The sequence below is a fragment of the Oncorhynchus clarkii genome, chromosome 10 (genome assembly GCF_045791955.1).
Source record: "Oncorhynchus clarkii lewisi isolate Uvic-CL-2024 chromosome 10, UVic_Ocla_1.0, whole genome shotgun sequence".
In the NCBI taxonomy this organism is placed as follows: domain Eukaryota; kingdom Metazoa; phylum Chordata; class Actinopteri; order Salmoniformes; family Salmonidae; genus Oncorhynchus; species Oncorhynchus clarkii.
Genome location: NC_092156.1, coordinates 63,246,451 through 63,256,450, shown reverse-complemented (window position 1 = coordinate 63,256,450; position 10,000 = coordinate 63,246,451). Strand labels below are relative to the sequence as shown.

Genomic DNA, 10,000 nt, shown 5'->3' with positions numbered 1-10,000 from the left:
AACGGGACAACAGGAACAACAATAATCAAGGGTCAAATAACCATACATTGAACAATAACAATAAGCATACAGTAGAGGACATTTGACTGACATGTGCAGGTTGATTGGTCTGTCAGACACTGTCCCTCATTTTATGGCAGGCAGCAATGTAGTGCGCTGCCAACTCACAGCTCTCTGCATCCTCCCCCAACAGGACGGATAGCCTACTCTCATCAGAGAGGTCTTTGAAACCTTGAATTAGGATTTCAAATTTGGGGAAATGACACTCTATAATTATTTTATATTTATCTCTCTCTCTCTCTCTCTCTCTCTCTCTCTCTCTCTCTCTCTCTGACAGCCCCACACAAGAAATGTTCAACAACAGAATGTTGTGTTCAGTAAAATGTACTGATGCTCACTGTGCCTCTGGAGTCTCTCTCTCTCTCTCTCTCTCTCTCTCTCTCTCTCTCTCTCTCTCTCTCTCTCTCTCTCTCTCTCTCTCTCTCTCTCTCTCTCTCTCTCTCTCTCTCTCTCTCTCTCTCTTACTCAATGTTTCATGTACTGAGATCTACTTCACAATCAGAGAAACAGCTTTACCTGCATGTGTGTTTGGTGTGTGATTGTGTGTGTCAAGGTGCGTAATCACACACCACACACATGCATACTCTCATTCAAATTGCACTCACACGCACACATCCCTCGGGGTGCGGATCTACAACTTAAACCCACCCACCCCCTCTCTCTCTCTCTCATCTGTCTCTCTCTGTCTCTCTCTGTCTCTCCCTCTCTCTCTCTCTCTCTCTCTCTCACACACACACACACACACACACACACACACACACACACACACACACACACACACACACACATTAAAGCACCCTCACACACACTCCAGGGTCTGATTGGAAACTAGAGTGAAACCCTCTGTCCTCTGGCTCGGTCCCTGGTTCAATCAATAAGCAATGACACACACACACACACACACACACACACACACACACACACACACGCACACTGTCTCTAGTAGAAACACACACACACTAATTAATTTGATTGAAATAGCTGACTTTGGTAATTACCTGGTCTCTTAGGCAATCCTACTTGTACTGCAGGAAGGTAATGTTTTATTAAACAAAGAAAACAGCAGTCCTTGTATGTCTTTCCATAGCATTTTTGGAATGCTTTGTCTGTTCCGTGTTCATATGCTTCCTGTTTTAGACTTCACAGGCCTTCAAGTGTTTGTTTGTGGTTAGTTTCTACTAACTGTCTACTTCATTTGCTACTGTAGCTGTTACTTTGTTTGTGTTTTAAACTGGAACCTGGTCCCAGATCTGTTTATGCGAATTTGCCAAATAATGACCATTATATAGGAGTTGGCTATACAGCACAGACAGATCTGGGACCAGGCTAGAACTTAGTAGCCGATGTAGTTCCATTCAATCTCCTACTTTGTCTAGTCTCCATTCTCACCCCCCTTCTCCCTCTCTCTTTATTTCTCTCTCTCCTCTCCTCTTCTCCAGGCACTTCCTCTTCAAGACAGGCACCGGCACGACCCCTCTGTTCAGCACGGCTACTCCAGGCTACACCATGGCAACGGGCTCCGTCTACTCGCCGCCCACACGGCCCCTACCCAGAAACACCCTCTCCCGCTCCGCCTTCAAGTTCAAGAAGTCCTCCAAGTACTGCTCCTGGAGATGCACTGCTCTCAGCGCCGTGGGACTGTCCGTCCTGCTGTCTGTCCTGCTCTGCTATTGCATAGGTAGGATAGTACTGCTACAGTGTATGCACCTACACACACACTCACTCTGTAGTGGATACCTTATACAGATGTAGGATCTTAATTTGAACACTTTTTTGATACTGCAAATTTTCCTGAATGCAGACGAGCTACACGATTGACATAAATTCACTGAAAACCGACACTAACACGTGGTTACATTAACAGTATTGCACTTTTCATGTAGCCTTTTTCAATCAAAATGATGGACTAAATGTAAAAATCCTGTTGCTGTAGGATTATTTTGCTGCGACAATACTGGTCAAATTAAGATCGAACATATGTACAGTTGAAGTCGGAAGTTAACATACACCTCAACCAAATATATTTAAACTCAGTTTTTCACAATTCCTGACATTTAATCCTAGTAAAAATTCCCTGTCTTAGGTCAGTTCGGATCACCACTTTATTTTAAGAATGTGAAATGTCAGAATAATAGTAGTGATTTATTTCAGCTTTTATTTCTTTCATCACATTCCCAGTGGGTCAGAAGTTTACATACACTCAATTTGTATTTGGTAGCATTGCCTTTAAATTGTTTAACTTGGGTCAACTTGGGTAGCCATCCACAAGCTTCCCACAATAAGGTTGTTGGGTGAATTTTGGCCCATTCCTCCTGACAGAGCTGGTGTAACTGAGTCAGGTTTGTAGGCCTCCTTGCTCGCACACGCTTTTTCAGTTCTGCCCACAAATTTTATATAGGATTGAGGTCAGGGCTTTGTGATGGCCACTCTAATACCTTGACTTTGTTTTCCTTAAGCCATTTTGCCACAACTTTGGAAGTATGCTTGGGGTCATTGTCCATTTGGAAGACCCATTTGCGACCAAGCTTTAACTTCCTGACTGATGTCTTGAGATGGTTGCTTCAATATATCCACATCATTTTCCTACCTCATGTTGCGATCTATTTTGTGAAGTGCACCACAACACCAGACCAGAGGACATTTCTCCAAAAAGTACGATATTTGTCCCCATATGCAGTTGCAAAACGTAGTCTGGCTTTTTTATGGTGGTTTTAGAGAAGTGGCTCCTTCCTTGCTGAGCGGCCTTTCAGGTTATGTCGATATGTGACTCGTTTTACTGTGGATATAGATACTTTTGTACCTGTTTCCTCCAGCATCTTCACAAGGTCCTTTCCTGTTGTTTTGGGATTGATTTGCACTTTTTGCACCAAAGTACGTTCATCTCCAGAAGACAGAACGCGTCTCCTTCCTGAGCGCTATGACGGCTGCGTGGTCCCATGGTGTTTATACTTGCGTACTATTGTTTGTACAGATGAATGTGGTACCTTCATGTGTTTGTAAATAGCTCCCAAGGATGAACCAGACTTGAGGAGGTCTTGGCTGATTTCTATTGAATTTCCCATGATGTCAATCAAAGAGGCACTGCGTTTGAAGGTAGGCCTTGAAATACATCCACAGGTACACCTCCAATTGACTCAAATGATGTCAATTAGCCTATCAGAAGCTTCTAATGCCATGAAATAATTTTCTGGAATTTTCCAAGCTGTTTAAAGGCACAGTCAACCTTAGTGAATGTAAACTTCTGACCCACTGGAATTGTGATACAGTGAATGATAAGTAAAATAATCTGTCTGTAAACAATTGTTGGAAAGATTACTTGTGTCATGCACAAAGTAGATGTCCTAACCGACTTGCCAAAACTAAAAAAAACTGTAAATTCGTGGAGTTGTTTTAATGACTCCAACCTAAGTGTATGTAAACTTCCGACTTCAACTGTAGGTAACCGTTGGATCAGCTGTGAAAGTAAATTGGGTAACCATTCAGTAATCATCGCACAATGTAAGGTTACCTCAGGTGACAAACTCCAATGTTTTAAAACCACACACCCCCCAAATCTAGCATCTACCACATGAAACGGGTACATAAGGTTCAGACAAAGCAGTAACCAACCACAGCTGTCTATCGCTAAGGCCCCAGGGCTCTTCCGCTTTGCTTTAGTTTACATTCCTTCGACAGCGCTGTAAATGCCAATCTGATAGCGATAGCATTTCCTATCAATGACATTGGACACATGCTCAGCCTTAAACAAGCACAGTGATTGCTCAGCCTTTGATTATAAACCCTGAATAGTTTCAGTTTCCAGCTGGCGCGGAGGAGTATTGTTGACACACACACACACACACATGCGCGCAGGAGTGTGTTGCCAAAGTACCCCGATGCCTCTATCCAGTTGTTGTGACTAGCTGTGATAGATAGCAAATGCCACAGCTATTGCTCATAGAGAATGTGTGTGTGTGTGTGTTTGCGTGTGTGTGAGAGAGAGATCTGATTGTATTAGTATTCACCATGCACATTCAGCTATAGCGGTAAGGAACTCTCTTCCCCCTCATCCACTCTGTTGGATCTCTGCTGTAGAGAGAGACAAATCACATGTTGTTTATCACAGGATTCATAAACAACAGCTGTAGGCTAACAGTGAAATGCTCACTTACAGGCCCTTCTCAACAATGTAGAGAGAAATCAAATAGAGAAATAATAGGAAGTTAAACACGTGATAACACGGGTAATAATAAATACACAATGAGTAATGATAACTTGACTACACACTGGGCACCAGTACTGAGTGGATGTGCAGGGGTACGAGGTCATTGAGGTAGATGTGTATGTACATAACTACACTGGGCAGCAGTACTGAGTGGATGTGCAGGGGTACGAGGTCATTGAGGTAGATGTGTATGTACATAACTACACTGGGCACCAGTACTGAGTGGATGTGCAGGGGTACGAGGTCATTGAGGTAGATGTGTATGTACATAACTACACTGGGCAGCAGTACTGAGTGGATGTGCAGGGGTACGAGGTCATTGAGGTAGATGTGTATGTACATAACTACACTGGGCACCAGTACTGAGTGGATGTGCAGGGGTACGAGGTCATTGAGGTAGATGTGTATGTACATAACTACACTGGGCTGCAGTACTGAGTGGATGTGCAGGGGTACGAGGTCATTGAGGTAGATGTGTATGTACATAACTACACTGGGCAGCAGTACTGAGTGGATGTGCAGGGGTACGAGGTCATTGAGGTAGATGTGTATGTACATAACTACACTGGGCAGCAGTACTGAGTGGATGTGCAGGGGTACGAGGTCATTGAGGTAGATGTGTATGTACATAACTACACTGGGCAGCAGTACTGAGTGGATGTGCAGGGGTACGAGGTCATTGAGGTAGATGTGTATGCACATAACTACACTGGGCACCAGTACTGAGTGGATGTGCAGGGGTACGAGGTCATTGAGGTAGATGTGTATGTACATAACTACACTGGGCAGCAGTACTGAGTGGATGTGCAGGGGTACGAGGTCATTGAGGTAGATGTGTATGTACATAACTACACTGGGCACCAGTACTGAGTGGATGTGCAGGGGTACGAGGTCATTGAGGTAGATGTGTATGTACATAACTACACTGGGCAGCAGTACTGAGTGGATGTGCAGGGGTACGAGGTCATTGAGGTAGATGTGTATGTACATAACTACACTGGGCACCAGTACTGAGTGGATGTGCAGGGGTACGAGGTCATTGAGGTAGATGTGTATGTACATAACTACACTGGGCTGCAGTACTGAGTGGATGTGCAGGGGTACGAGGTCATTGAGGTAGATGTGTATGTACATAACTACACTGGGCAGCAGTACTGAGTGGATGTGCAGGGGTACGAGGTCATTGAGGTAGATGTGTATGTACATAACTACACTGGGCAGCAGTACTGAGTGGATGTGCAGGGGTACGAGGTCATTGAGGTAGATGTGTATGTACATAACTACACTGGGCAGCAGTACTGAGTGGATGTGCAGGGGTACGAGGTCATTGAGGTAGATGTGTATGCACATAACTACACTGGGCACCAGTACTGAGTGGATGTGCAGGGGTACGAGGTCATTGAGGTAGATGTGTATGTACATAACTACACTGGGCAGCAGTACTGAGTGGATGTGCAGGGGTACGAGGTCATTGAGGTAGATGTGTATGTACATAACTACACTGGGCAGCAGTACTGAGTGGATGTGCAGGGGTACAAGGTCATTGAGGTAGATGTGTATGTACATAACTACACTGGGCAGCAGTACTGAGTGGATGTGCAGGGGTACGAGGTCATTGAGGTAGATGTGTATGTACATAACTACACTGGGCAGCAGTACTGAGTGGATGTGCAGGGGTACGAGGTCATTGAGGTAGATGTGTATGTACATAACTACACTGGGCACCAGTACTGAGTGGATGTGCAGGGGTACAAGGTCATTGAGGTAGATGTGTATGTACATAACTACACTGGGCAGCAGTACTGAGTGGATGTGCAGAGGTACGAGGTCATTGAGGTAGATGTGAATGTACATAACTAGGAATAAAGTGACAGATAGTAAACAGTAGCAGCAGCGTATGTGATGAGTAACAAAAAAAGTTAGTGCAGAAAGGGCCAATGCAGATGGTCTGGGTAGCTATTTAACTATTTAGCAGTTGTATGGCTTGGGGGTAGAAGCTGTTCAGGGACATGGTTGGTTCCAGACTTGGTGCATCGATACCGCTTGCCGAGGGAGAGAGAAATGGAGGGAAATTAATCATGTTGATTCAGACACACCTGCAAACAATAGACCTGTATTTTTGTGTAGTAGCTAGATAACTGGACTCTCTCTCTTTCGCCTGCAGACACACACACACACACACACACACACACAGTGGGTAGGAACAGTAAGCCCAGTTGACCGTTTGTAGTGGTCAGTCCAGACTGATGGATCTAGCCCCGCAGCTGTCCAGAACAGAACAAGAAGCCCTCACACCTCAGTGTGGACTATAGAGCTGTGAGGCTTAGAGACCGACTAGATGGACGCTACCATGTTATCTGTCTGCTGTCCACTTAGCAGCACTTGAGCAGTACTCCCCCTCTGTCAATACAGCGGCTAATGGGCCTCTGGGCCTGTCCGTCACTCAGATAGGGTGAGGGAGGACACACACTTGCACACACACACACACATATTCACACATACATAAGTGCATGCAGTGCTCTCTCTTTCTTCCACACACGTATTATGCTCGCAGTACACACACACATACATACACTAGGACTCACAGAATACAAACCCTTTGCCTCCACATCCGCTATTCTGAACCGCCAGTGATTCCCATAACCTCATCCTCACCAAGGAAGATACATTATTAATATGTCATGCTGCCCAGTAGGCTTGAAAGGAAGGAAGAAAGACCCCGAATGACCTGTTCAGTGCAGCGACAACAACACGTTCTCTTCCTACCAGAAAGCTAATGATGGAATCCAACCCAGCAGGAAATGGTTGCTGTGTCAGTGGGGTGTCAGCGGGCTGTGTATGTGTGTGTCCGTGCGTGCAGTGGCGTGCATACACACTCCACCCCAGCGCCAATCATTCCAACATTTATGTCCCGACCAGAACCACAGTAGGGCGCCTCGCCAACCAAAGCTAAGTTATGGTAAAATATGGAGAGCTAATCTCTACGGCTCCCTGTAGGGGACAATCATTACCATCCACCCTCAGATTGAGTTTCTCTGTAGCCTTTTAACTGAATACGTTGGTGGAGAAGGACACTGTTGTCTTTCTACAAACCTCATTATGTGTTTCTGTAGTGATGGAGAAACACACATGCTTACTCAGTGGTCGCCTCATACGGAGTCAGTCCTGATAATGACGTGAAAGACCCTTAATGAAGAATTCATGAGACCATGAAGACAGTTATGAGGACATATGCGACACACACACACTAACACACACAAACTTTACAACACACACACACACTCATACTAACTATAAAAACACACACCTAACACACACTAACTTTAAAACACACAAACACTAACACACACTAACTTTAAAACACACAAACACTAACACAAACTAACTTTAAAACACACAAACACACTTAAAGATGAACTCTCTAACTTGTGTATAATTTCAGCCAGTAGTTTTGAAAGTTGTGCTCACGAGCCTAAAGTGTACTACGTCATCCAATTATGTGCGATATGTTACGAATTTTGCAATTTGTATGATATATTACAAGTTACATTTGTGCAATATGTTAGGAATTTGTTGTGCTTAAGATCCCAGAGTGCATCTTTAATTTGACTAATTTATTTCAAGCATGTTCTAATATTTCATGGCTCAACTTTATGGCCCGATAATGAAAGCTTTTGGACGCACACACACACGCACACACAGACACACACGCACACACACGCACACACACACACGCACACACACACGCACACACATACGCACACACACACACGCACACGCACACACACACGCACACACACACACGCACACACAGACACACACGCACACGCACACAAACACGCACACACACACACACACGCACACACACACGCACACACACACACACCCTCACACACACACACACACACACACACACACACACCCTCACACACACACACAAACAACAATGACTTTCCTGTCACCAAATGCTGGTTGCTTTAAGGTTGAGGGGGACCGTTGCTTTAAGGTTGAGGGGGACCAATAGACAGTATAAAGATCGTACTTTTTGGAGAAATGTCCTCTGGTCTGATGAAACCAAAGTAGAACTGTTTGGCCATAATGACCATCGTTATGTTTGGAGGAAAAAGGGGGAGGCTTGTAAGCCGAAGAACACCATCCCAACTGTGAAGCATGGGTGTGGCAGCATCATGTTGTGGGGGTGCTTTGCTGCAGGAGGGACTGGTGCACTTCACAAAATAGATGGCATCATGAGGTAGGAAAGTGATGTGGATACAGTGGGGCAAAAAAGTATTTAGTCAGCCACCAATTGTGCAAGTTCTCCCAACTAAAAAGGTGAGAGAGGCCTGTAATTTTCATCATAGGTACACTTCAACTATGACAGACAAAATGAGGGAATAAAATCCAGAAAATCACATTGTAGGATTTTTTTAATGAATTTATTTGCAAATTATGGACGCGGCTAGGGATGCCGTCTGGGCCTGCAGCCTTGCGAGGGTTAACACGTTTAAATGTTTTACTCACGACGGCTGCAGTGAAGGAGAGTCCACAGGTTTTGGTAGCGGGCCGTGTCAGTGGCACTGTATTGTCCTCAAAGCAGGCAAAGAAGTTGTTTAGTCTGTCTGGGAGCAAGACATCCTGGTCCGCGACAAGGCTGGTTTTCTTTTTGTAATCCGTGATTGACTGTAGACCCTGCCACATACCTCTTGTGTCTGAGCCGTTGAATTGCGACTCTACTTTGTCTCTATACTGACGCTTAGCTTGTTTGATTGCCTTGCGGAGGGAATAGCTGTTTGTATTCGGTCATGTTTCCGGTCACCTTGCCCTGGTTAAAAGCAGTGGTTCGTGCTTTCAGATTTGCTCAAATGCTGCCATCAATCCACGGTTTCTGGTTTGGGAATGTTTTAATAGTTGCTGTGGGTACGACATCGCCGATGCACTTGCAAATAAACTCACTCACCGAATCAGTGTTGTTGTTTGACGCAGTGCGGAACATATCCCAATCCACGTGATCGAAGCAATCTTGAAGCGTGGAATCAGATTGATCGGACCAGCGTTGAACAGACCTGAGCGTGGGAGCTTCCTGTTTTAGTCTCTGTCTATAGGCTGGGAGCAACAAAATGGAGTCGTGGTCAGCTTTTCCAAAGGGAGGGCAGGGGAGGGCCTTTAATGTGTCGCGAAAGTTAGAATAACAATGATCCAGGGTTTTACCAGGATTTTCACATTCTTAAAATAAAGTGGTGATCCTAACTGACCTAAGACAGGGAATTTTTTACTAGGATTAAATGTCAGGAACTGGGAAAAACTGAGTTTAAATGTATTTGGCTGAGGTGTATGTAAACTGTATATAGTGCACTGCTTTTGACCAGGGCCCAATGTCATGCACTATGTAGGGGGATTTTTCTTATCTCTATATGAACTTGCTTTCACGTCTTTCTCTATATCTCTATAATTCTCTAACGCTATATTTCTCCATCTCCCTCCCTCCCTCTCGATCCCTCCCTCCCTCCCTCTCGATCCCTCCCTCCCTCCCTCCCTCCCTCCCTCCCTCCCTCCCTCCCTCCCTCCCTCCCTCTCTCTCTCTCTCTCTCTCTCTCTCTCTCTCTCTCTCTCTCTCTCTCTCTCTCTCTCTCTCGCTCTCTCTCTCTCTCTCTCGCTCTCTCTCTCTCTCTCTCTCTCCCTCTCTCTCTCTCTCTCTCGCTCTACATCTCTCTCACACTCTCCCCATCCCTCTCTGCC

The 10,000-nt window shown here is 45.1% G+C and overlaps 1 protein-coding gene across 1 annotated transcript in view; it reads left to right on the top strand.

The window, feature by feature from the left end:
* Positions 1-10,000, top strand: part of LOC139419314 (teneurin-3-like) — a 405,690-nt gene that overhangs the window by 268,756 nt on the left and 126,934 nt on the right. The window contains exon 5 of the mRNA XM_071169258.1: positions 1,500-1,738. Within this exon, the coding sequence (XP_071025359.1) occupies positions 1,500-1,738 (239 nt within the window). The remainder of the gene's footprint in view (positions 1-1,499; positions 1,739-10,000) is intronic.